Raw genomic sequence first — 27,644 nt, forward strand, 5'->3', positions numbered from 1 at the left:
CCAATGGCGAAGGGCGGTAGGCGGGGCCGACGGCGGCGATTGGCGGCGGCGGCGCGGAGCTGTCGCGGCGCGCGGTGCTGCCGGGCCCGCCGCACCCGGCCGAGCCGGTTCGCGCAGCGCAGAGACGGAGCGACCCCCCGGCGTGCCGCTGCCCTGCCCCGGGCCGCCGCTTGGCCTTTTGTTTCCCCTTTTGAAATACATTTTTAAAATTTTAATTATTTATTTTTTCCTCGCTCCCCCGCGCTGGAGCCCGCCGCAGCTCCGCGGGCCCGGCGGTGCCGACCGGGCAGCGGGGCCGTCCCGCCGCGGCCGAGGCTTCGCCGCCGCTTTGCCTCAGTGCGGGCGTGGCTGCGGGCGAGGGCTCCGCCGGCCGCTGTCACCCGCCTGCTGCTCCCGAACCCCCATCCGCTCCTCCCTGCCGACCCTCGTCTGCCCCCGCGGCTGACCGGGGGTGGGCGGACGCACCGGAGAGGGGTTGGCAGCCGCGGGAGGGCGGCCCTGCGCACCGGGCGACCCCCGGGAGCCCCGCCGGCCTCACGGGACTACAGCTCCCGGCGCCCCCCGCGCGGCGCGCAGGCTCCCTGCGCGGGTGAACTACAGCTCCCGGCATGCCTCGCTCTCGGGGTCCGCCCGGCCTCCTCCCCCTTTGCCCCGCGGCGCCCCGATAAAGGTTCCGCGCCGCACGCAGCGCGGCTTGCTGAGGCGCTGCCCCTGAGGAGGAAGGCGGCGGCGGCGGCGGCGGCGGCGGGGGTAGGGGAGGCGGGAGGGGTGGGTGGGGGGGAAGAGACGAGGAAAGCCCGGCCGCCGGGGGCGCGCCGTTCCCTCCGGGAGGGCGGAGAGACCGGGAGCGGCAGCCTGGCAGGGGCCGAGTGTCCCCCGTGGTGGGGAGGGGATAGCGGAACGGACCCGGAGGACATGGAGGGCGAAGGGGCCCCTTCGTGGCGGGGTCCCGGCGGGGGCGGCGGGGTGATCCGCGAACTGTGCCGCTCCTTCGGCCACTACAACCGGCACCTGGCGCGGCTGCAGCACAACCTGCGCGAAACCAAGAAGTTCTTCCGCGATGTCAAGTACTCCCAGGGGCACCCCTTCTCCTCAGCGGCGATCGGCGAGGGCCTCCCCGCCGGGACTGGGGACGGGGCCTCCCGGGACGGTCCCGCACCCGGCGGTGAGAGAGGGACGGGGGAAATCGGGCAAGGCCTGCGTGGAGGCCTGTGCTTAGGCTGTTGGGGGGGGAAAATGGGAGCGGGATGTGAGGGGAAAACGGGGGACTTTGGGGGTGAGGGGGCCTGTGGGGTGAGCTGTGGGCAGCGAGGGGTGGGCTGCGGGCTTGTGAGGGTTGGGGCGCAGGTGGGTGGGCTGTGGGGAGTGAAGGGTGCTGTTGAGGGGCAGGCTGTAATGGAGGAGAGGGGTACATATGGAGAACTGGGGTGCCTTGGGGGTGTGAGAGATTTTGTGGGGTGAAGTGAGTGGGTGATGGGAGTTGTCAAGGAGATGAGCCCCTCTTCCTAACCCCCACCCTGCAGCTCCCAGCCCCCCCAAAAGGGGGGCTGGGAGCTGCAGGGTGGGGGTTAGGAAGATGCAGCACCTGGGAGTGGGTGGTTTGTGGGGTCAGTGCGTCTTGCAGTGTGTTTATTGTGGAGCTCGGGCTTTATTCATCAGCTTTATCCTCATCCGTCACTGTTGACAAACACTGCTGCTGGTGGGAGCCCTCCTGCCATGTGCTGAACTTTGTTTTTCCATAAGGCTGTCTTGTGAGAAGAGTTTAGCATGACATTAAATGTATATAAAGATCTTCTTTATTCATTTCCAAATGGCTCATGAGTCATCTCTGTTGGCTACTTGTCCGAGATACTTATCCATGCTTGTCTTGTGCTTACAATTCTGATTTAAAAATTGAAGTGTTGTTGAGCTCTTCTGTCAGTCTGTGTGAAAACAGTAGTGCTCCACGTAAACTGTCAGAATAGAAGTGAATAGCTTCATAAAAATGTGGTGTTTCTGGTTGTTTACATCTTTTTGTGACTTCCAAGAAGCAGGAACTAGTTGGTTGCATGCATTTTTCTGTGGGTCTCGATGCTGCTTGAATGGTAACACTCCGCTGGAGACGCTCTTCTGTTTGGCTGCTTATAAAACCTTGCTAGCCAAATACAATTACATCTTCAAAAGTCTGCTTATAGACCTTTGTAGATGTGGATGCATCGTCAATTAAACATTCATAGGATACAGATTTCACCAAATATCCTGCCTGTAATTTCTAATACAGAGCGCTTAAAATCTTCTAGTTTTCAAATACCTGCCTTGACCCAGTTTGACTTTACTGCTTGAATGTGTTACCAACCAGCCCTGAAGTATCAGGGCTTCAAGGAAAGGCTGACTGCCTTAGAGCTTGATCACACAAACAGTAATAACAGCGTGGACTCTTGGTTCAGGATTTCAGACTGCAGAGGTTGTATAACATTTACTGTTCTTAAAAAATAAATCAGGACTTTTCAAACTGGTGAAGTGATGACGTGTTCCAGGTGGGGCACAGAGCAGGTGAATAAATCTGCTTCATGTTGGAAGGTGGGAAGTGGTGGTGGCAGTCTTGAGGGGAGTGTGGAAAGAGGAAGGGAGAGGATGAAGAGCGGGGCTTGGTAAAATAATGGAGGCTGGCAGTTTTCTTAAATGAGTCAGCTGCAAAATAACTGTGAACCAATGATTATTATTTTTTTAAGATGCAAGAAGACCCAGGTCTTTGCCCAAAACCTAGACCCTTGGCATTGTTTATTACCTTTGTCTGAATAATTACCTTTGGACAGAGCTTCTTATTTCTGTAAAATTTTAGTTGAATTGTCCATTTCCGCTACTCTCTGAAACTTAGTGGCTGGTAATAAAGCTTTTTTCTCTGTCTAACATGGGGAGATCATTTTAAGTGTCAGAGGGTTTAAGAAGCACAGTTGTCGCTGACTTCAGAATGGTTTTTTCCTAGAATCTGCCCTACAAGTGGTGTCAAAGTGAGAGGAGTTTTGACTGAACAGTTCTGCAGATCTTGCAGTGCTCTGCAGTGTGTTCAGGCACAAATGCTAATGTTTAGTGAAGTACAAAGGAATTGGGAAGTGAAATGGACGGGACACTTACTGCCTGCAATTGAAGTGGAAAAATAAACTGTGAAAGTAAATTTAGATGTCTTGGAAACAAAACAAATGTGAAGGGGTTTGCTTTTGAGACACCTGTGAAGCTGGTATAACGGCATAGAAGGGTAACTTGCCCTTTGAATCAACACAGCTCAAGCAACCGAAAGTACAGCCTGGGTTACTCTGTCCAAAACCAGTCCTGAGGATCTGCTGAGTAGTAGCTGCTGACCTTTCAGGTAAGCTGGGTCAGTTAGGGTTGGGTACTTGAAGGAACAAACATGTACTTGCTTTTACATCCCACCCTCTCCTGCTTAGGAGGATGACAGGCAATATTTATCAATTTCGTTGACCAAATGTTCCCTCTGTGGCCTTAGTACCAGGACTTACTCCTCATAGTAAGAGAAGTAAAACAACTTCAAGGGGAAAAAAAATTACTTACCTTCTAGCTACTGTTTATGAGGGGAGGGAGAAAGTCTTGTTTGAACTGTCTGCACCTCTGAAGTGTTCAACAAAATATCGTCCGTTCTCTAGGTCAGCTTTGGCATGAATAGGCTTTTAAGAATGATTTGTTAAAATACTGTGATAATCCTGCAGCTTTAGCCTGCACACGTCTGTCAGCTTTTTATTCATGGTGCTGTTAGCTAGTGTGCTTTTCGCTGACTTTCTGTGGAAAGAAAATCTTAATTAGGGACTCAGTAGCAGATTTTACTAAAATATTAAAGAAACTAAGAAAAAACCCCAGCAACCCTGCTTTCTACTAATTGTAGTTGTTTTCTTCATTCTATGCATGAAATAATTTGAACTCTTTGACCTAGGACCCTGATTTTTTTTTTTTATATATTTCTTTTGCTTTATTTTGGAAATTACTGGGAACTGAGCTGTATCTCTTGTATGGATCTCCACAGCATCTCCAGAGTTTTGGTCAGCAGCTGTGGTGTTACCTTAATGAGCATGTGCTGGGGGGGAAGCCCTAGGCTTGGTAGCCTAGTGACTCCCTACATAAACGTATTTCATAGGGATTGAATGTATTAACCAGAGGGTTTGAAAGAGTTTTCATCCCGATGCTGTGTTTACCGAGGGTATATATCCTAGTTGAAATGTGACTGCTCTGCCTCTAATACTGTGATCCTCAAAAGGTTAGGACCCCTATTGTGCTGTTAGGTATGTCAACACAAGAAGATGGGTTTTAAGACTAGATAATGTGTGGAGAGGTGGTTGGGAGGGTACTTGTGAAATAACTCCTCAAATAGATGGGGGGAGGCACTTGCTAACAAGCTTCAAGTTAAGCAGAAGACGAAGCTTGGTTCTGCAGACTGTGGGGGCTGCTAATGTTGTAACAGCTGCTCCTGTAGGAACTGCTTATGTTGGTATAGTGTGTGTTACTCTGGATTTAACATCACCGTGCTGATAGATGTGTGATAGAACTAAAACTTGGTTTATATAACTGTGTATGTTAATCCTAAGTCTCGTAGTGGTCAAAGCATACTGCAAGTCCTTGCCAGCACTGCAGAAATCTAAGGGTTTCTATGAAAGGTCTCAGTATTTGCGGTAAGAAGTATGAAGGTCTGGCCTTATTTAGGCACCATTGTCCGCATGGATTATTGAAAATGGAATAGAAAGACAAGTGTAGGTGGCCTTCCTTGAAAGGGGGATGAATAAATGCTTAGGGCTTCTATAGATTCCATAAATGCAACCTAAGATTCTTCTGCCGGGTGTTTGACTGAATTTTGGCATGAGTCTTGGTGAGAGACTTTCTTGTTCTTGGACAGGCCTCCTTTCATCAAAAGGAATTTAATAGGATGCACGCGCTTAAGGACTCCCCAACAGCCATTTTTTTGAAGTGTTTATCACATGTCTCCAAATGATGCAGTACATGGACACAGTGGGTAGCACTGGCCAAAATCTTTGGGAAGAGTCCTGGCACTAAAAGGAGCTACTCAAATAGATATGAGAGTATCACTACATGTCTTTAGTAAGCAAGTTCTAAATCTACTTTTTGTTAGGTACCACAGGAGGTCATGTTCCTCCCAACTTGAATTCTTCATGCTCAGAGTAGTGGCATCATCTGTTAAGTACTCTGAGTGTTTTTTACCCTGTGTCTTATTCTGATGTGCAGAAATAGTAGTATACTAGTAATAGCTTCATCGCCGTGCAGCTCACTTTAGGTTTGAGACCTCGAGGTCACTGTAAGATATCCAGGGATAGATATGCGCAGGGGCGGAACCACTGCCGTGACTTGGGTGTCTTGGCGGTGCACTGGGTCAGTTGTGATAGGGCTGAATCTTGCTTTTGGTGCTGGTTCCAGGTTTGTACGTCACATACTTGGAATATTGCGGTGTGATGACATAATGTTAAATGTAACGGATTCATTACTGATACTGCTTGTAGTAAACTTGCTGAATAAATGCTGATCATGGGGAGGCTGTGTGCATGAAAAGATAAAAGGTGTTTTAAAGATGTAGTATTTATATATCCATTCCATGCTTCAATGATTTCAGCTAAGCTGCTGTATTTCAATCCTTTTGTGCTGGCATTAAGTACCCACAAATACAGAGGCTGCCCAGCCTGAGGAGAAGGTGCGATCTGCCTCTTCTTTTTATTTCAAAAGCCTGCACAGAGAAGGCTTTGTGGCCTGTATGATGCCTTCTGAATTGCTTTTTTCATGTTTGGTAGCTGAAGAGTGAGCCTGAATTCCAGTTGAAGTTTTCAATAGATGTAAGCAGATCAAAGAAATTCTTTATCTTGTAGATGAAGGCTTAAATGTGCTGTTTGTGCGGTTTTGCTGATTTTTGTCTTTTGTGAGCTGCTAGCCAGATTCTGCCTTTCAATCACTTGATGTGGCCACTCTGCTGTGGTTGTGGATCTTGAAAGGCTGGTTTAAGAAATGGTTAGAAAGTCACACTTCAAAAAGTGATGTCTCCTTTAGCCTTTGCCGAACTGCTGGTTTAAGGGAGGGTCAGCGTCCTGGGCTGTGTGGGGCAGAGGTGCAGGGAGAGGGGTTCCCCTTAGCATTGTGTGGGATGAAAGGACTCCTCTGATGGAGAGAACTCCTCCAGCAGTCCTACTTCCAGACCTCAGACTTGAAGGAAAGGTAAATCTTAGGCAAGATGTTAAAGGAGCCTTAAACTGGATCTAAGACACAACAGAGTATGTGTGGTGTGGCTCCAAATTTGAATGATTTTAATTAAAATAGAGGAATGGAATGCTATCAGAATGAGGACTAGAATAGCTGTTATCTGTTATCTTTAATTTGGTTAGTAGTGTTGAGGAATATTTTAGTATACGAGAGTATCTTGTATCCTTGGGACTTGAGATGCTGAGACAATTTTGGATGCCAGAACATGACTCATTAAAAGAATTTTAATAGCCCTGGTGAAACAGGACCTTCCCCTACAAAATCCCTGCTGCTGCGTCCCCGCTGTATTGTATTTGAGTCTATCTTTAAACTGTCGTTCTTGTCAGTTTGCCTGATATCAGGGCAATTGTACTTGTTTATAGCTTTCAGATTTGGCAGTTCTTTTGGGGACTGATGTCTCCATTTGCCATTTCATTCTTGGGTGCCATCTGCCTTCAGATCTGGGAACACGGGCTAGCTCTGGCTGCAGTGGAACATTAGCTGTTTTGTACTGGCAGGGATTGTACCGAAGTGCAGCAGATGGGGAATTTGTTTGTATCCGTTTTTTTGTACTACCAGAATTATTCTGTTGCTATGCATAAGGTAATGCAAGGCTTCTTAGACTTCAGCTTAGATGACTGAGCGTGGGAAAAGCTGTATTTACGACTTGTAAAAGAATGCAGAAGCTAAATTCAGTGCTGAGACTGAATTAATGTAGTAAGGCGAATACAAGGAGTTGCAGCAACATGGACTAAGTATTCAAAGGGCCTGTTTAGTAGGATGGTACAACTGATGCTTCAGATGGAATATGGGTAAGGAGAGTGATTACAGGGAGTTCTGCTGCTCTGAAGAGGATACAGATGTTGGGTAATTTTCTTTTGCAGCTTAAATGTTGTTCCTAAAATTAATGAGTATATCTGGCAAACTATGCCTGTCTAGTTCAACTATATAGGTTAGGAAAGATGCGTACTGTTAGTGTGATCAAAGGAGTGAAGCCGTTACTCACTATGTTTTAGACTGTGCTAGGAATCTTCCAGCTCCTAGCAAAGAGTGTCTTCCCTTGGGCTCATCTCTACCCAAGCTGGTGAAAGCATGGCAGTTTCTTCAGATGCTGTGGTTGTATTTCTGTCATAGGGAATTGCTGGCAGAGGCTATTAGTTCTGCTACCATGTCTCAGCAAACTTGTTCTTGTCATCTGCTTCATGTAGAGAAGCAATTTTCCAAGAATGCCTTTCCTTGAGGCTAGAAAGGAGGTTTTGCTGCTTTAATGTCAACAATCCCAGAGTTTGGTCAACAAGCTTGTGCAGTAATACCCTTGGGATTTGGTAGATGCAAAGTATTTGACGTTAAGTGTGTGGGTGGAACTGTCACTGATTCATAGTTGATTGAATTTATTTCTGATACGTGACCGGAACATTCTGTACAGCCGAGCCATCAAAATTTGGGATGAGTTAGCCTTAGCGACCCATTGGGCCTTCTTGAACTCTGGAGCATGGCAAAACACTGTTCCAACCCAAGGGAAAATTAGCCCTTGGTTGTTTCGACCTTGACAACTGTTTCCTCTTGAGTTTCAGGGCCAACCATTAGCCTTCCACTAACCTGCTGAGGAGAGCTCTGTGTAAACACTTCCCAGTGAAATAGGTAGAGAACGACAGTAACCAATTGTCTTAATGGCTTTGTGAGAATCAACCTACTGTGGTCCTCTGTGTTGGTGCAGTAGAAATGCTGAATTGCTGACACTAGTTTCAGGATACATAAGCAAATTCTTGGTGCTATGTGGGTTTCTTGGCAGGCTGTGGGGGCAGCAATGTCTGAACTTTTGGGTTCAGCTGGCTTAGAGATACAAGACTTACTGTTCAGCCAACCTGTTCTAATGCAGTCTGTCCTTAATTTTAGGGCAGAATTTAATTTCCTTCCCTCGCCATGAGGAAGAGCATCTCCAGCGGACTGTGAGCTGGCACCCTTGCCTTCTGATTCTTGGCCAGAACTGTAATGCCAAATGCCAGTTACTCAACATACTGCTGGGTGATAAGCTGCTCCCTACCACCAAAATCAGCAATGAGGAGAACTGTAAGAGGCGACGGATCCGTTTCACGCATGGGACACAAACACGGATTAGCCTAGCGCTGCCTGAGCAGTATGAACTGGTTCATATGATGGCAGCCCATCGAGGGCACTGGGACACGATACCAGAGGAGGACTTAGAAATTCAGGGGGACAGTGAAGATCCTGCTCACCGGATAGCGGAGCTGGAGGTCATGCTGCCGTACTCACTACTAAAGGTAACTAGATGTCCACGTAACTTCGTCGTAGTGATCTTAAGATGGAACATTTATAGTCCCTAATAAAGCTAATGGTGTAAACTCTTGAGCATAGGAATTTTTTTTTTTAAAGAGAAGCTGGAAGTCTGGTGTTAGGATTTTAATTGGACATCACTGTGTATGCTTGTGTGCTTTTGTTTCAATGTTGACTCTTAGCTTTATCATTCCTTGGTAACAGTGCCATCCATTTCAGAAGCCGAGCTTACTCAGATGTACCTCCAAGTGTCTTCTAAAATTTTACTCCAGTTTCAAGGTGATTCAGAGTTAGCTTTGCTGTCTGATAGTAGCTCGAAGCTGTCGTACAAGGATATGTACTTTTTTATCTCTGTCCTGAAGTGCTTGTTGTGAGGAAAAAAGCTTCTTAATTCCAACATTTGATAAAGTGACCTGACTTCACGTGAGGGGGTGGCTTTTTACGTTTCTGTGGTGTCAATGGAAATTGAAGGTGTTTAGAACAAAAGGTGGGAGCCTGTTCTCAGTGCTGTTTCTAACACTGTTAGTATCTTGCCTTATGGCTTTCCTTGTCTGTAAAATGTGTTCCTATCCTGCAAGTGTTGCAGTTTGGTTTTTAGCAAATACCTTTAAAGGTGAGGGTTGTATTTCATAGCTTTTTATAGCTTCCATAAGCTTTCATTACATTTCATGTCTTACATCAAGCCTTTATTATTGCAGTCTTGTACTTCTGGAGCATTGTGTTTGGCAGTTGAATATCTGGAATAGATAATTAACTCTTAAATATAAATTGCTTAAGTGGTAAAGAGTATGGTCTGTTGTCATGTCAGAGTATGAACTTCAAAGCAATTCTTTTCAGGACATGTGAATCGGGATGTGATTGTAAATAGGCAGAAAATAAAGACCTGGTCTATCTTCATCAGTTTGAAATATGTTTTACAAGCCTGGTCTGTAGCTAAATTTAAGCCTATCCTAATGAGATCAGCTGAGTCAACACCGTGTTGTAGTGTGTTTGTGGCTTCCAGGATGGACTGAAAGAGAACAGCAGTGCCATGTTTGTATAAATTGCGTGCGAGGCACCCACTGCTTTCCCAAAGAGCACCATACCAGCTGCTGGTGCTGCAAAGTAAATGCCTGTTTTGGATCTTCTGCTTGCAAAATCCTGCCTTACTATGCATAAAAGAGTATTTAGCTTTATATTTATTTTACTTGGTTACATTTTTATATGGGCCAGTTTAGCCACACTGCAGTTTACAACTGTCTTTCAGATTTCTCGTGTGAGTGACAAAGATCTCTCTGTCTGGCTTTGGTTATATTTAGGACACTTAGATGAAAACAGCTACTCAGATTAATTTGAAAAGGGTTGGTGAAATAAAAAGCTCTTCCAATAGAAGGAGAAGGAGGGTGAATCACAGCTAGCTTCAGATTGAGTCAAAGGATTCCTTACATGAATTCAAGGGGCTAAAGGAAGAGCAAAATTTTTTTTAAGGCTGGTAGGAAAACATAATGCATTTTAGCAGGTAATTGGGCTAGGGATAACTCCCTGTGAAATAACAGGAGGTCGCTCACCTATAGAGAAACCTGTGGGGATTTTTTCCACCCTTCCAGCTGATATGCGTTCATCCGCTCTGCTCAGCATCCATCGAGACAACAAAGTTTTTAAAGTAAATATACACTAGTCATAGACGCTTCTAGAACTAGTGGTATATACAGCTAGAGCAGTAATGGATGAGGTTTTTTAGACACTATCCGAAGTTGTGTGTCTGCAGAACTACTCTGAAAGAACTTCTGCTTTTTCTTAACTTGCAAAACAAAACTAGTAGTCTAGTAACAATTGCATGTTTGATGATAACATGATAAAGATTTAAACTTGCCCAGGAACCAAATAATTTGGTGGAGCTCAGCACCTTTTGTGCAGAGGAGGAGGGAAATCAGTCTTAATTTTACCCCACCTGTTACCTAGAATACCTGTATTCTCATCTATGTGGGTTTTTTCTCCCAACAGCAGAGTGCTTACAGTAGTACTGTGTTTCATGATAACCTTACATTCCAGATATTCAACCACATTAGTAAGTAGACACTTACCTATGGCAGGCTGCCATCAGAGGAGCTGTCAGTGACTTCAGGACCTGGGGCTCTGCAGATTTTCAGACCTAAGCATCTCTTAAGGAGACGTAACTGCACAGGCTGGCTCGAGCACCTAGATTACAGGCTGCTGTTATGCAGGCACTCAGTGCTGAATCATGCTACTTGTTTGCTAAATCCAAACTCATTAGCCATTACTCTGGTAAAAAAAAAAGGCTAAGTTATTTGTAAGCTAACAATGTCCAATATTAAGTAAACTACCTTTTTTTTTACTTGGAGATAAATTCAATACAAGTGTAGAATATACCACTTTTTAATACTGAACTGCCAGTGGAGCACTCTGAGGTTTTTTCTGCAGTCTGATATCCAAGATGGGACCATGCTTGCTTTTCTGTGTTAGCGAGGGATGTCTTAATCAAAACTTGTTTCACAGAAAAGGGAGTGAGAAGGAAGGAGCCAAATATTTCGTTTGCATGGGTTGGCTGCTGTGAGAACACTACCTTGTGCTAATAGGTACGTGAACTCAGTTATTTTTAAACGTAAAATATCAGGGAAGGAAAAACTTTGGCAAAGCTGCTCTATCCCTTGGGGATCACTGTGCACAGGAATGCATGTAGGTCATGGGGAATGATCCATCTAGCCAGACAGATTATTAGATTTATAGTGGGAGTAAATAGTTGGCTCTTTCCCTAAATCTTATCAGTTGTGCCTGGAAGCCGAAACAGACTTCTCTGAAGTATTGGTTTTCATCTGGATGGTACAGCTGAATGGGAGGAGGGTAACAGGGCTGAAAGCTTCCTTTTTCATGCCTTTTTCTTGATTTGTGCTTCATGACACTTTGAGTCTTGGGCTGAAAAGTTTTAGCCAGGGCTTCTAGGGAAAGAAAAATTTTCAACTGCTCTGACAAAGCTGGAAAATGAAGAAATACAAGGTGGTTCTATGAGCTCTAACAGAAGAATTGAATTAGTTTGGGTTTATTGTTGCATTTCTCCAAGTACTGTTGCAGTGATTCAGGTCATATGAAGTAGTAGTTGTTACAAGTAGCAAAGAATGTGGTTAAGTACCTTTTGGGTGGTTATTTTAATGTACATCCTGCTTAAAACTTGGAAGAACGTGCCCTGATCTCCTTCTTGAGACTATTGTTAATGTGTTTGGTTGTGGTATTAACACAGGAAACCAGAAAGCTTTCACACTGGCCGAGACACTTGTCCTTCCACGTAACATTGGTTTTACTTGGGGTATGCTGAGATGCTCCTGCCGCCTACCAGCATCGGATACCTGGAACAGTCTTCCTCCATCTCTTTACATTGGCATAACTGAGGGTAGAAGATACTGAAAATGCCAGCACCATGCAATTATTCTTCTGCCCATGTGAAACCTGCTCTCTATTTCTAGTTTTGCTGGCTTAGTGATATATCTTTTACAGGGGAAGAGTTCATGGTCAGAAAAAGAGCATTGCTTCATGAGTGTGTACACCTCACAGGCTTTCTTGGGCTGGCCCTTCCAGCACAGGTAAAAAGGAAATTCCCTGGTGAAGTGGGGTTCAGAGTCATTGCAAAAAATCAAAGCAATTATGTGCTGTAAAGAACAGCAGTCTTTGCTGGAGACCAGAGGTGTAGTTCAGTTTTCTTACCTGGGATTCTCTCTAGATTACAGTTACTGAACTTCTGACTCAGATCCCCATGGAAACAGAATAAACCAGCAAGATTTCTGAAAAATTGGTGAAAAAATAGTTCTAAGCAGAATCTAGAGGTATATATGTATCTCAGATTAATAGGGAGGCAATGAAATTAGCTCACATATGTAATAAATGCAGTAACTGTCAGACTTCAGTGATTCACAGACTATTCTTGGAAGGCAGAGTGCTCAAATTGGCTTAGAAAAAGTCTGAGCTGGGCCTTCAATCATGATCTGCTTGGTAGGAGTTTGGGTGAAAATCTGACTAAATTGGGTTAGCTTCTCAGTACCTCAGTTTTAACAAAACAAACAGTGATTAAACAGCCCGAAGCCTGGCAAAATAGGACAAGGTCCTCTTGGGATGTAGCAAATAAATTCTTTGTAACTGATTTGGAGATGAGGAATTATCTGTTGACTTAGTAAAATGGCACATTTCAGTGGTCCTCAAATGCATTTAGTGAGACTCCACTTGCCTTATTGTAGGTCAAGACCTATTCAATCCTTGATTTTAATCTTTGTTCTGGGGTAGGGGATGCAGGGATCCTTTTGGCATTGGAAGTCTGAATGCACAGATGTACATGTAGTGTGTCTGCGTGGTGTTATCTTTACACTCTTTTTTGTATTGCTGTTGACAGCACCCACACATCATTTTAAGTGGAAGAGCTGTAACTGGTGTTTGTGTACCTGATGTTCAGGTTGCTAAGTGGGAAGCTTTGATATTTTAAAAAGGACCATTTAGTTAAAGAAAACATGAATGAAGTTACTTGACAGCTATTTCATGCCTACAGCTCTGTCAGAAGTGTTCAAATGTGTTTATAGCTGTATGACCTTGTGAGAACTAGCTTAAAAATTTCAGGAATCCAATGTGAGTCATAGGTATTCCCCATATAGGAAACCTTGATCCCCAATGGAACGAAGCTGCATAGACAGTGTTTAAACTTCTGTAGGACATTAAAAAAAAAGGGGGGGCAAGAAATGCTGTTAATGCTCTTTGGAAAAGCCTGAGAGGCCTCTATGGAAACAGAAGGACTGGTTGCTCATGCTGTATTCGGTTGTCTGTGTTGGTTTTCTCCCTGTCTCCTAGAGACAGCACTGGCTTCCTCCTTTGTTTACAGTCGCTGGTGTGAGTCATCCATCCTGGTGAATATTGCGGCACTGCACATCCCATTCTGCTCAACCTCCCGTGTACCGGGCAGGTTTGGGTTCAGTGCCCGGCAGTCCCGTGGCAGTAATGACTGCCTGTGAGCTCTAAGAGCAGTCGGGAGACCTGCTCAAACCGTTCGTTTTTTTGGTGTGTAGAAAAACGCTTGAAGAGTTCTTAATCATTGACCCCTGTTACAAATCGGGAAGGTGGCAATTAAATTCTGTCTTCAGCTCAAAGCCTTTGACATGTTCTTCTTTATTTTAGTAGAGCGATATATGCAATTCTAACACTGTTCTCGCGTATCCAAATGTGAATCTTGTCTCCTTCCTTGGAAGGGAAGGAAGCAGGTTTCGGAACTGGCCCCTTTTCAGTAGGGTTAGTAAGAAGTGATTTCAGCAGCAGCATATGACCAAAGCAGTGAAACTCTGTGCAGTAAGAAAATAAGTAAATAAGACATCTCTTAGGTTTTGGTTGCATTTGAAGAAAGTCATAGCTAAGCTTGTCACAACCATCTGTTCCTTCTCGTCTGTCCTTTGGCTGTGAACTCTTTGGAATCGGTTCTTGTGCTGCCTTTGTTTTGGCAGTAGTGGCTAGTGTAGTACTTCCTACTGTTGGAAGTTGCATGGAAAACTGACAGCACGAGCATCTCCTCAAAGAGCTGCAGATCTGGTAAACATCAGTGGGAGAGGTTGTTGCAAAATGGGGAAGCTAGCTATAAGCTGAAGAATAACAGCTATTCTGTGATAGCATTTACCTGGGAAATTTGTTCTGAACTAGGCTAAACCTCAAAGGCTAAAACCTGGTACAAAATAAGAGTTTTGGAGTCAGTGGGTGTTAATCTATATGTGGCCGCATCCCTGAGGGCTGTCGTCAGCCTTGCAGGTAGCCTATGTACCAAAGCATGATGCTGTATGTGAGACTCTGTAACTGCTCTAAAGAGTTTGAAAGTTTCTGGGTTTGCACTTTGAATGAATTTCAGTGCATTTTTGTGTGTGTCAATTTTTAAAAGGATCTGTACAAACCTTTTTTTTTTTTACTTTCTCACTTGCTAGGAAGTGGATGTTGTGGTAGCACCATGTCGTGGATTCCAGTCTGCTGAAGCCACCTTGGGAGAGTACGTGAACCAAGTCTTGCCTGTTGTCATCTTTGCCATCAGCGAGGCTGAACTTTCCTCATCGGATGAGAATGAACTGCGCCAAATCAAAGAGAAATTCTCTTTGCCCATTTTCTTCTTCAAAGTGCCAGAATCGGGGGTTGAGCTGATCTCACCCAAAAACACTGAGAATGAAAAGTCTTCCCTTTACTGCCAGCTGATGGACTTGGAGTACCTGAGTACCAACCACTGCAGCTGTGGGGCACCCGGTCTGGACGCTGATGCCCAAAGCATGCTGGTGGAGCAGTTTGAGAAGCTCCGTCTCCTAAGCACTTTTTCCAGGCAGGTGCTTCAGAAGCATCTCGTGGAAGCAGCTACCAGTTTAAATGAGGTGCACTGCCGCTGCCTGAACATCTTCATCAATCAGGCTTTCGACATGCAGCGAGACCTGCAAATCACCCCCAAGAGGCTGGAGTATACCCGCAAGAAGGAGAATGAGCTCTATGAGTCTCTGATGAACATTGCCAACCGCAAACAAGAGGAGATGAAGGACATGATCATAGAGACTCTTAGTAATATGAAAGAGGAGCTCTTGGAGGATGCTGCTAATATGGAATTCAAAGGTAACTACTGGTAGGAGAGTAATAGGAATGATGAGGTTAGGGGCCTTAAAGGAGAGTTGCGCAGTAATATTTGCTATGCGCTAAGGGACAGTTGAATGGCAGTCTAGACAAGTGACATTGCAAGAAAAATCAGAACTAATACGCAAAGGATTTTTCTGTAGCCTCTCCTGGGTAAAATGCACTGTCCATAAGAGAAGACTGAACATGTTAAGTCTTGATTTCTAAATAAATCAGACTTCTTCCCCCAGACCTTGCTGGACCATTCCGGCTTAAGGTATTTTACTTCTCTACTTTAATTCCCTATTCTGTTGAACAAAATAATGCTCTCAACTTTACCTCAGTGGTTGTGTTGAGACTTGGGAATAAATCTCTCCTAAGAAAAAGCTGTTAGAGTTTGCGGCAAAGGCTTGATTTGCACTTTCTGCTTGATTTTTTTTTTGTCTGAGAGAGCTTTGCCATAAGACTTTTGGGTATAGAACCTCCTAAAATGAAATCCTTTTTAAAAGAAAAGCTTACCTACCCAAAAAAACTAACACAATATCTTGTGCTCCTGAGGCCTACGCTTGGCATTTAGTGTGTGTTTTTTTGGAAAATGGGAGAATTCTCACTACATCTTCTAGTACCAGAACTTGCAGGAACACACGAGCTGGAAGCATACAGAATGCTGTGTAAACTGCGAGAGGTGTGAGAGGCTATCTGCGTTTTGGCTGCAGGAATACGTGGTCTGTCATAAACATCAAAATGAAGATTTGTAGGTTGATATTCCCCAGCTCTTCTTCTCTGCTTACTGTAACAATCATTTCTGTTCTAAGGAAATGCTGTTCACTGGGTTGATGGGGAAATATGTTGCTATTTAAAATCAGAAACAACTCTAGGCTATAGGTTTAGAAGAAATTATTTTTTTGTGAATTGAGTGCTCTTTTGAGGCAGAGAGGCAAAAACTCTAGATAATTTTGTTTGTCTTGACTAACTTCCTCCCAATTTCAAATTGGAGTGCTCTCTCTGGGGACGAAGAGGAGAAATGATGGATTATGTTTAATCCTGCAAGTTAGGATCTGGATCTCTTTGCTTCTGCAGGTGGGAAATTGATAAGATCTTTCCTGTTTCTCAAAATATTTGCTTTGTAGTGCCCATGCAAAATGTTGTCCTCATAAAGAGCTTGTTTTAATTGCAACATTAACCTATTCACATGCTGCAAAAAACCCAACAAACTAGCATATGCTAAGGGTATAGTGAGTGTGTTAATTCTACCTGTTCAGGGCTGCTTTTACCCCATAATCAGGATGGATAATAATTCCTGTATTCTATCTGTGTCCTCTTTACAGAGTTGGAGCGCTGTAGTGCCAGAGTTCAGGATTCGGTATGTGCAGGAGCATGTTTAGGGGCAGCACAAGAATAAAAAACCACCTGCAATAAATGGGTGTATATGTTTATATATATAAATATATACACACAACAAATATCACTTAGTGTAGCATCTTGTTGGCTATATCAATATTTGAAGTGATATGCTAAAGGGAAGAAGATGTTATTTTGAGGAGTTAATGCCATCTGCCGATCACTGGATTTGTTTTAAGTAGGCTAGACTATTGTTGGCCAAAATCCAGAGACTAGGTCTTCAGCTCCTGGTAGTAATGTAGTACTATTGCTCAGAGTGGTTACAGTGTACAAGCAGTGATTGGTCAGTGTTTATTTTAAGAATACCAAGTGATAATCAACCTTTTCAAGGTACCAGGAAAAAAATAATTCACATAACTGGTGTGGCTGTTGCATCACTTTCTTCGTAAGATTCAGCATCCAGCAGTGCTTATGGATTGCAGCATGGCCTGGAAGAGTTTCCTGATCTGTGCTGCTTTAGGTAGAAAGACAGCTTTGTGCTTTTCAGCTTTAATTTTTGAGATGATAGTTGAGTTGTCATCATTGTATGACTGTAAACCTGTAGTAGCTACAAAATGCTTGTACAGAGTCTATCGGGTGTTAGAGTTGAGTATCCTGTGAATTCGAACATCAGTGAATGGAAGCAAACATCAGAATATTTTCCACCTTGGTCAGATGTGATTTTTAGCTTCCCTGAAACTGGAGTACCAGATGTGCGTTCCTGGAGTTACTCTAATACTTTAGTACTTTCTATCACAGAATACCAAATTACTCAAGATCTGTAGGATTGGTTTTGGGACCTCTGTAAAACTGGCATTGTAGCACTGGACATGCAGACTGGCAAAAACTTAATCCTTTGCAATAGTCATGTGTTCTGTTGCTCATGGGTTTCTTTGTATGACTTGGAAATACTGTTGGCCTCAGGTTATATCATCTGGGTCTAAAGTAATAAACCTCTGAAGGAGCAAGATAGCGTTTGGAGCAGAAGCTGGCTGGGCTGGGGCTGTAGCTCCTTTGCAGAACACTCAAAGCAGCTCTCAGTAGCCACTGTTGCAACAGTGATACATTGAATACAAAAGATGCCTGTTTTCTTTTGTGCAGATATCATCATTCCTGAGAACGGGGAACCTGTTAGTTCCAAGGACATCAAGTGTTGTATTAAGCAAATTCAGGAACTGATTATTTCTCGGTTAAACCAAGCAGTTGCCAACAAGTTAATCAGTTCGGTGGACTATCTGCGAGAGAGCTTTGTAGGGACTCTGGAGAGATGTCTGAAGAGCCTGGAGGAGTCTTGGGAGGTTTCAGTACATCCTGCAAGGAGTTTGGAGAAGTCAAAGGATGTTTCTGTGCACATCACAAGCAATTATCTCAAACAGGTATGGTGGCTTAAATGGCTGTCTAGAATATTCTTAATAATTGTCTTTATCCTGATCCAGCAAGGGTGGGAGGAGACTGAGGTGCTCAGTGAAATTAGAGGAACACAGCTCTGGAGTATGTGTGGGTCTGGTGTCATTAAGGGCCGTGCTAAAACTGGGGAACAGTCACTTAATGGCCTAGTACTTACCTTTCCTAAATCTGCAATCGGATTGCAGCCTAGAAACACCTATGAGCTTAATACTATAAATGAATTGAACCAAATGAATCACGGAGTCTCCCATATAGTATCCATTTTTCCATGTTCAGAGAGTCTAGCAAATTTTGTAGTGACTATAGCTTGCAAAGTTCCCATACTTTCATCTTTACCCTGCTTTCCAGATACTAAATGCAGCCTATCATGTTGAAGTCACTTTCCACTCTGGCTCAACAGTAACCAGGATGCTGTGGGAACAGATCAAACAGGTATCAGCATCTTTATCATTTATTTCTAGTACATGTCACTGTCTAGTGAAATGTTTCTGGAGCAAAGAATAATGTGAATGCTCACAGCTGCTCTCTAAATTTTGACTCTGGGCATGTGGATTGGAAAGCCGTTGCTGCCCACTCAGCACTATGGCAGTGTGAATAGTTTATTCCTGGGGATGATAATACTTAATTTAAAGCAAATACCTCTTTAGTGTTTTCCTTCTGTTCTGAAACAGCAAAGGAATGATGATCAGCATTTTGAAACTCTTGTTGTTTATGTTTTGGGTAACTGATTGTTTGGGTTTGGGGATTTCTTGTGGATGTGGTGGTTTTTTTTTCTTTGGATTGTTTTGCAATGTGTCAGGATTCGGTCAATTCACTCTTCTCCCTCCAGAGCAGACCAGGTTTCCTCAGGTCTTTATTTTAAATTTGTCTGTTAAAGCATTCATCTTTCTGAAGTTGCTGCTCTAAGCTGTTATGACCTTTACTGCCTTCTTCCTCTTGAGATTCCTTGTATGCATGGGTGAGAGGAATGCAAGTTTTTCCCAAATAGGTGCAAGTGCAGACCGAGTGGTAACAAACCTTCAGATTCTTCCTTCAGCCTGGGAGAAGGATCCAGGCTGGGTGTGTAGCAGCTGGATTTCTGTGGCTTCTAATAGAGGGTGGGGCAAGGTGTCTTAATCACCCGGCAATTTAAGGGAAGTGGTGCATACCGACACCTAGGATTTCTGCACCTTGACAGCATGTCTGTCTGCAAAAAGCTGCTTTACTGTAGCTTTCACCAGTTTAGGAACATCTCTCTTCCGAGTCTCTGGTTACTGTTTCTGCTGCCTGTGCTTTCAGCCTGCTCTGTGGTTTTCCAAGTGGTGGCTGTCCAGCTACATATGCTCTTGGTCAGACTTGAAAGAACAGTTGGCTTGTAGGAGTGAACTGAGCAGATACTCAGAAAAATGCAATCACTTTAGTGTGCGTGTACAACAATATTGTCATCAATGCCTCTAAATTGTTAATAGTTACTGTAAGGCAATCATTTAGCCCAGTTCTATGTGCAGATGACTGTGCATTATTACAAGGTATCTAAGTAGTCTGAGTAAATTGACTGACCCTTTACTTTTTTGTGCTAGTGCCTGAATTCTGTTTCCTGTTTTACTAGATAATCCAGCGGATTACATGGGTCAGCCCACCTGCCATCACCAGTGACTGGAAGAGGAAAGTTGCTCAGGATGCTATCGAGAGCCTCAGTGCCTCCAAGTTAGCCAAGAGCATTTGCAGCCAGTTCCGGACCAGGCTAAACAGTTCCCATGAGGCTTTTGCAGCTTCTCTGCGACAGGTATGTGGAGCTGTTAAGAAGGAAGTCGTCTTTTGTACGTTGCTACTTATGGAAAGAGGATTTTTAATTGCAGAAATAGCTAAAAGAGCAGCTCATGCAGTTAATGCTGCCATTCTGTAGGTAGAGGTGGCAGAGCTGGTGTGAGTGCCCTTATACAACATCCCGTTTTTAAACTAGGCATGCTTTAAGTAGGACTCTACTCAGTTGTGCAAGGACCCTCATTACACTGGGGCTTCAAACCAGGCAGGATTATGGTGTATCTGTGATATCTCTTTTAGTTAGAAGATGGCCATTCTGGCAGGCTGGAGAAAACAGAAGACCTGTGGCTGAAGGTGCGGAAAGATCATGCTCCTCGACTAGCACGACTCTCGCTGGAGAGCAGGTCCCTCCAGGATGTGCTGTTACATGGTGAGCGTTGTGCTTGGTGTTCTCTATTATCTTCTGCTCCCTCCTGAAGCAGGCAGTGGGTGTAAAGGAGTAGGAGGGGTGTTTTGCTTTTCACTTAACTACTTCAGTCAGCCTCCATGTGACACATACTGAGTACCTTGTGTTGTGCAGCTGCTGGCCCGTGAAAAGCTCTGGGCGGCCAGCCTGAGAGTGTGCGGGAAGAAATAAACATCTTTTCCTGTCTGACTAAATTGATGTTGTGCCTTACAGGCAAACCGAAGTTGGGCCGTGAGCTGGGCCGAGGACAGTATGGCGTGGTCTACCTGTGTGACAGCTGGGGAGGGCATTTCCCATGTGCACTGAAATCTGTTGTTCCTCCGGATGAGAAGCACTGGAATGACCTTGCACTTGAGTTTCACTACATGAGGTGTGTATCGTAAAGTGCTTTTGTAGATCTCCTTAACTTCACCACAGAAAAAAAATGCTATTTGCATAGGCAGAACCTTCCTTGCTGCTGTTCTACTCTGCCATCAGTGACTTAACCTCATAAAATACTAAGCTGCCATTTCAAGCAAAGGCAAGACAGCTTGCCAGTGCCACTACAGAAACGTAACAGGCACAGAAAGCTAGGCAGACATGCTCCTTCGTGTCTTAATCTGATTCTCTGGTGTCTGTGCTGTTCAAATGCCTGCTATTTTGCAGACTAAATTAGAATTAATGGAGTATGATAGCAAACAGTTTTTCCCTCCTGATTTTTGGTGCTGAATCATCCCTCCTTTCCCAGTCTGTCCTCTCTGAATTCACAAAAGAAAATTATGGGTCTATGCTGCTATTTGTTTTCAATAAGCAGCTGCAGGCAGGTGCTGCAGTAGAGACAGCTGAAATAGTACAGTATTTCTTTGGTACTATAAACTTTAATAGGCTTTCTTGAATTTAATTGGATCAGACGGCTGTATATTGTTATGGTACTCAGAACTGTGGCATGCTGTGAATTTTTACTGTTCAGCACAAGGTGTAGGTGTATCTTACTGTTGTACTAAAGCTTTTCCTTTACAAGGTGAGGCTTGGCTTGGGGTGGAGGGAAGGATATAAAAATGACCAACTCTGTGCTGAACTTTCTCTAGGTCTCTGCAGACACACGAGCGACTCGTACATCTCCATGGTTCTGTGATAGATTATGGCTATGGAGGAGGCTCTAGCATTGCTGTCTTACTGATAATGGAACGGTTGCACAGAGACCTCTATACAGGACTAAAGGTAACAACAATCTGTCTGTATGTGTATATACATTTTTTTATATATACATTAAAATATCCACACCTAAATATCTCTTAATCTGTCAAAGCAAGCTAGAATTGCTCTAGTTTTCAGTGGTTTTGGCAAATAAGAGCAAGCAAAAGTAACTTCCACTTGTAGGAATTAAATCTGTGTTTGTTTATTCTTCAGGCTGGGCTAGAATTAGAAACACGATTACAGATTGCCTTGGATGTAGTTGAAGGGATCCGTTATCTTCACAGTCAGGGACTTGTGCACCGGGATATCAAACTTAAAAATGTCTTGGTAAGGAAAACTTTTGTATCTGGCTAATCCTGAAGTCTTATGAGGCCCTTTTAGTGGGAGGGAGAAGCATTATGTAAGTGAAGTCATAGCTTGCTTCATACAGGATCTTTTAACTTGTGGTATTGTTAGCTGCAACAAGCCTTGCAGTGAGGTTTCCCTAACTTGTTTTCAGGCAGAAAGCCGAGGGGAAGGCGAGCTGTAGCGTGACTTCTCTTGAAGGTAGAGAGCTTGAGCTACAAGTAGGACTTCCTGTTCCCAGTTCTATTAAACCCCAACCACACCCTCTATGCAGAAGACAAGAGAAGGCATGTCCTGTTACTGAGCTTAACTAGGTAAATGTCCAAGAGCAGCCAAGTAATCAGAGAAGCTTACTTAAGAACAAATGCCCAACCCTTCAGATATAAACAGAGTTTAAAACCTTAATATTAAAATGGAGTACTAAAACTGAGAAGTATGGTTTATCAGCTGCCTGTGTATGAATTCCTCTACAGCTTGACAAAAAGAATCGAGCCAAAATCACTGATTTGGGGTTCTGCAAACCAGAAGCCATGATGTCTGGCAGTATTGTAGGCACACCCATTCATATGGCTCCTGAGCTCTTTACAGGTATGCTTGTTGATCGAATCCACCACTGTCTCCCTCTGGCCTGAATTTTGAAGGCTGATACCTTGAATTAATCTCTCAACTTGCTTATGAGGGAAAAATAATTAAAATCAGAAGACTGCCTGCTTTGAATGCATAGTATGGGGTTTTTTTTCTGTATTTTAAGTCTCAGTCTTAAATCTTTGGTTACTTGAAAGAGAACTGTGGGATTCATAAGCTTTGAAGTGATTAATACTCATGCAATTGGCAAGTTAAATTATTAGTTATTAGGAAGCTGGAAATACTTGGCTTTCATAGGCAAATACTTCAGAAAGTATCCTGGGTTTTGTATAGATACCAAGTAAGGAATTTCCAAGCTGTTAGTAACGTGTGGAGTGTGTTCGCTATGCATTGTGCTTCTGGCAGGCGCGCTCTCTAAGCTTTTTTCCTGAGCATCTTAGTCACACTTAGTGGTCCATACCACACCTACCAAATCTTTTTGATCTCAGATGCTGTCCCTGCTTTGACAAGATTGCAATCAAATTGAAGCAACCCTATTTGTGTTTAATGTAGAACAATATTATTCAGGTGGTTCTCACTACTATCAGTGAAATACTCATGACTAGCAGGCTAGACCTTGACCTTAGAGGTGAGTGTTGGCTTAGCCTTTACTGTGCTCAATCTCTTTTTATTCAGTGGATGAACTTGTTATGAACGAGTAATTGCCAAACTTCTGTATCGAGAGGCTGATGTTAGCTCCGTCAGACTCCTGGGCTAGCGGCAGAGCCAAACTGAACTGCTAGTCTTAGAAATGTTAGTGTTTAAGGCTCTGAAATACACCTGAGCACCTCTACCTGCAGTGGTCCGTGAACCTCAGTTTGAGAACTGCTGGTACAGGCTAAGGGTACAAATCCTCTGAGAATGGAAGGCCTTAACTTTTATCCCTCCACCTTTGGCAGTGACTCCTGATGTCTTACTAGGCTTCATCTAAGTCTTGCCTTCTGGCAATGAAGTTGTGGTTTTAATTTGAGAAAGCAGAACATTGAAATTAGTTCATGGAGTGCTCAGTTTCCAGTGATGTTTGCCCTGCTGATCAAATGTATTTTTGTCACAGGAAAGTATGATAACTCAGTGGATGTTTATGCATTTGGCATTCTGTTTTGGTACATTTGTTCGGGACATGTGAAGTTACCGGAGGCTTTTGAGAGATGCGCAAGCAAAGATCACCTTTGGAACAATGTTAGAAGAGGTATAAATGGCTTATTTTGAACTTTATTGGTTGATACCTTATGCTTGAGTAAAATTTGAGAGGAGATGAGGAAATCCCTTTTTATCCTCTTGTAACTGAAAGGTAAAAAAAAAAAGTTGTATTGCTTCATTGACAGTCTAAAGAGTAACACTTATCTAGTTAAACTTGGACATACTCTACTGACAATCTAACTAAAACTAGCAGGGATAACAAAAGGCTTTTGGTTAACCACCTCCTTGCCATAGTGTCATTGGAGCTGTGCTAGCACAACTTAAACTATGCGAAGTAGTACAACACTTACAATGTAAACCAGACCCCAGAACCAGCCAGGCGTGATTCCCTAAAGAATGTTTAATCCCTCGCAATTTCTGGAGGCTGTGGTGACCTGTACATTCAAGTGCTTAATATGCAGCATGCTGAGGAAGCTGGTTGTTAGGTAAACCACACTGATAGTTTTTCCCCAAAATATAAACTTACTCTTATGCCTGCGTAGGTTTAGTGTAGTACTGTGTTTAGTGGTAGCTTAATCCTTCGTGCTGCGTCATGGTATCAGAATGCTTTACTACTTTGTCCTTAGGCCCTGTCCACATAATGTCTCCCCTTCTCATGTGAAAAAGATTAACTCAGATGACAGAGTCCTGTATTCGGTCAGAAGGCTGCACTCACAGCTTGTTCGTGTGTTGAACTTGCTCCCAAAGGCACTATTGGAGGAGGGGGGGGGGGGCTTGTTTTCCTATAGGAGAGGGTACTCCCTTTGCTCCCAAACTAGTGCAAAGAGGAGGCTCCAGTGAAACTGAACGTGTTGGGCATCCTCTGGGAGCGTGTGTGATCTCCTGAGCGACTTCAGCAATGCTCCCAAAGATGTCTCAGCGGTGTCACTGAAATGTAAGCCTTCATCAATAGCGTCAGACCCCAGACAGTCCACTCGGGTCACTTCAGCCTGCACGAAAGCAGTGAGCATCAGACAAAGCTTCCCTCAGATCTGAATTGTACTGATGGTAACCAGGTCCCTCTCCATTTTTCAGGAGTTCGCCCGGAGCGTCTTCCTGTGTTTGATGAGGAATGCTGGCAGCTGATGGAAGCCTGCTGGGATGGAGACTCCTCCCAGCGCCCTCTCTTAGGGATTGTTCAACCTATGCTGCAGGGGATCATGGACAGGCTCTGCAAGTCAAGCTCTGAGCACCCAAATAAAGGGTTGGATGACTCTACCTGAAAAGGAAGCACAGAATTTTTAATTGTGGGAGAGTTCTGAACCCCTAACTCTGCAGATGGCTTCTTCAGATGTAGCTCTTTGTGGCTAACATGAGTGGGACAGGTAATAGCAACCAGAAGATTGCTCATAGAGGTGAGACCTTGGGGATGTTCCATCTTGAATAGCGGCCAGAGAAATCTCCCCTGGTACACCCCACTGATGCTAGTTACCCCGCTGCAGCTTTTATTATGGAGTTGTGCAAATAAGATAGAAACTCCGTGCCCTTGAACTGAACGGGATTTTTGCCAATCCCACACAAATACCAATCAAAGAAAAAGCATCTTGTGTGTTCCAGGTAGCGTCTGTGTCGCTAGGAGTTGATCGCAACAGTCTTTACTCAGTAAAGTAAAAACCCGTCCCATTAATTGATGGTCCTAGGTGGCCTTCGGTCCACACACAACTATCCCAATCACTTATCGATTGGCACCAGTTACCGTGCGGTCAGAGAGGAAGGAGAAAGCAGAGGCTCTAGGCTAGAAAGTGTTCGGAAGCTAAGAGCATCTATCTGTATTAGCTTCTTGCAACACTCAAAATGTTTACATTGACAGGAGCAAAGCTTCCATGTTTTACCTAAGGGGGTTTATCTACTGTTCCACTGCAGTGCAAATACCCCACGTTATAAGCTATTTATCTCTTATGTATCCTTCACCTCTTACTTCTGTAAACAAACTCCTTTCTCTGGTAATTTTGCTTCATAATAGTTAGTTGAATGTCTGAAGAAACCTGACCTTTCTTTTACAGTCTTCTGGTAAAATGGAAGACTGCTCAGAGATTACATATTGTAATAACAAAACAAAGTCATTACAACTAATGACTGTCCATGGGGAAAATGCCAATTCATTTTAATTAAATTTGGTTTTTGAATTAGTTCTAAAGGCAATGACAGTTTTAAATTGTGCTAACTATGACGGACATATTTTTAAAAATAAGGTTTCTTCAGCTTTTTTTTTAAAGTCACATGCTTGGTGAGAGCATACTCGAGGGGAAAACAGGTCATTCATTCTTCTTCAGTAGCTGTGTATTGTGGCTGTGTCCGTTCATCTGATTGTTTCACTCTGGGATCTCTAATTTGGCTGTATTGAAAAGAATAAAAAGTGGGGGGGAGGGAAACCTTTGCAAGGAAGGACTGGGCTGGGGTGGTCCCACTGCCCTTTCCAGGAGTGGGGTGAAAAATCATGTCCTTGCCTTTTGCATTTCTGGGACAAGGTTGGTTGATCTTAATGTAACATACCTATGGGGTGGAGGCTGAAATAGAAAATGCACCTTCTTTACTACATGAGGAAATAACTGAGTTGGCAAGTTCTCCCTGGGTTTACTGTTGCTCCCAGCTGCAGGAGACGGGCATGCAGTGGCTTTGTTTCCCAGGAAAGCTAGCATGCTGCATCCAAAGTAGCGTAGGCATGTGGAATTACTGCACCTTGTTGCTGGAATTTATTGGCTAGTACACAGCAAAATTACAACCGATAGTCTGCCTGTTAAACAGCTTGAACAAAGGAAAGGGATACATAACCCTGCAGTATTACTTTAGTTTAAATCTTCCTTTGTGCAATAAACAGAATTAATGCTTTTTTATATACAAAAGACTTTTTTTACTTACCTGCACGTGTGGGCATTTTTCTGCTCTGTGATGGCATTAACATAAGGTTCTACACAGGTACAGCCTCGCCAGCTGCTCCAGCTGGAAGTGCAGCAACCAAGAACCACATGCGCAGAAGAACGAATACTTTTCCAAAGTAGAATCGTTAGGCGTTACACTGCCTCGGTGCACGCTCACGCCACCAATGACACTAACAGTATTAACTCTGTTCTGCTGTGTGTGGTGGTTAGTAACCTTATTTAAAACTATAGGAGAGTCAAGGTCAGTCTCTTGCAATTAATAGAAGTAGCTTGTGTAAATAATAAATGTATGAATAAAATTTAAATCTCTGTATATGCAATTCCTGAAATGTCTTGTATAGCTTTTCCTGTGTAGCCATCTCCGGATGCTTATCTGATGCCTGTTTATGGTTGGTTGTAGTTACTTGATGTCTTGTTACCCTTTGGTTTGTGTTTTTGCACGTGTGGCATTGTAGATCTGCAGGTTTTCCCATACTCAGTACTGCTGCTTCTCTGCATTTTTCTTTCCCCTACTGGGTATAAAGTCTGCCAGACTGAACTTGTTTTGAGAGATTTCACGCACCCTGTTTCTCTTTAAAACCTCATTCCTCCCCTCCCCATTAGAGCAAGAAAAACAAGGTGAATAATTACTTTATTGTAAATTGAAAGTGGTACCAACCTCAGCTGTCTCTGAGCCTGGTGTGCTGAGACCGAGCTGAGCAGGTACTACTCTTCTCCTGGCTAAGCCTACCTGTAGCTCCTCAACCTCCTGAAGATGTTTGTTACAGTATGTTTTAACATTGTTGTAAAAGGGTACTTGTAGCGTGCGCATTGTACAACGTCCCGCGTGTAGCCAGGTACTGGCTTCTGGTGCATACGGACCCAAACCAGGGCGTGCTGGTTGCTGCCCCTTAAAACGAGCGACATCCCCGCGGATATCGGTGAGGGGTACACCTCCGCCCTCCCTCCCCCTGAAATTATTTTGGGGAGGAGAAAGCTTTGTTCACGAAGGTGGGAGGTCGACGTGCTGCCGAAGTCATGGTGAGGTTCAAGTACAGCGGGAGGGGTGCTAGCACCTTGCTCTGCGTTTCGGACCCCCCCAGCCCAGGTCTGAGCCCTGACGGGGCGGGACGCATGCTGCTCGGGTGCTGAGCTTGGCTCGGGGGCTGTCACACCAGCTGCCTGGGTTTGGGGCCGAGCACGGGATGGGGGGAGCAGCTCCCCCCCCCGCTTCCCCGGACCCGCTGATTTTTAGCTGAAATAAGTTACACAAGTAACTCTTTATTTTTATTTTTTTTTCTCTCTCCTAAAGCAGAACTGTCCTTTTCCGGAGAAAGCCGCCTTTTATC

The 27,644-nt window shown here is 44.1% G+C and overlaps 1 protein-coding gene across 3 annotated transcripts; it reads left to right on the forward strand.

The window, feature by feature from the left end:
- Positions 1-783: 783 nt before the first annotated feature.
- DSTYK (dual serine/threonine and tyrosine protein kinase) lies at positions 784-26,636 on the forward strand. Of its 3 annotated transcripts, XM_075775715.1 has the most exons (13): positions 784-1,165; positions 8,122-8,507; positions 14,457-15,120; positions 17,599-17,873; positions 18,253-18,336; positions 19,493-19,669; positions 19,948-20,077; positions 20,327-20,483; positions 21,181-21,313; positions 21,503-21,616; positions 22,108-22,222; positions 23,313-23,447; positions 24,473-26,636. In XM_075775715.1, exons 1-13 carry the CDS (start codon positions 916-918, stop codon positions 24,658-24,660), a joined length of 2,808 nt encoding a protein of 935 aa, XP_075631830.1. In that variant the 5' UTR covers positions 784-915; the 3' UTR covers positions 24,661-26,636. The 3 variants fall into 3 exon arrangements, with proteins under 3 accessions (XP_075631830.1, XP_075631829.1, XP_075631831.1); XM_075775714.1 differs by lacking the exon at positions 21,503-21,616 and having other exon boundaries at positions 803-1,165; XM_075775716.1 differs by lacking the exon at positions 8,122-8,507 and having other exon boundaries at positions 914-1,165.
- The last annotated feature ends 1,008 nt before the right edge of the window (positions 26,637-27,644 follow it).

This window comes from Balearica regulorum, chromosome 25, assembly GCF_011004875.1.
Source record: "Balearica regulorum gibbericeps isolate bBalReg1 chromosome 25, bBalReg1.pri, whole genome shotgun sequence".
In the NCBI taxonomy this organism is placed as follows: domain Eukaryota; kingdom Metazoa; phylum Chordata; class Aves; order Gruiformes; family Gruidae; genus Balearica; species Balearica regulorum.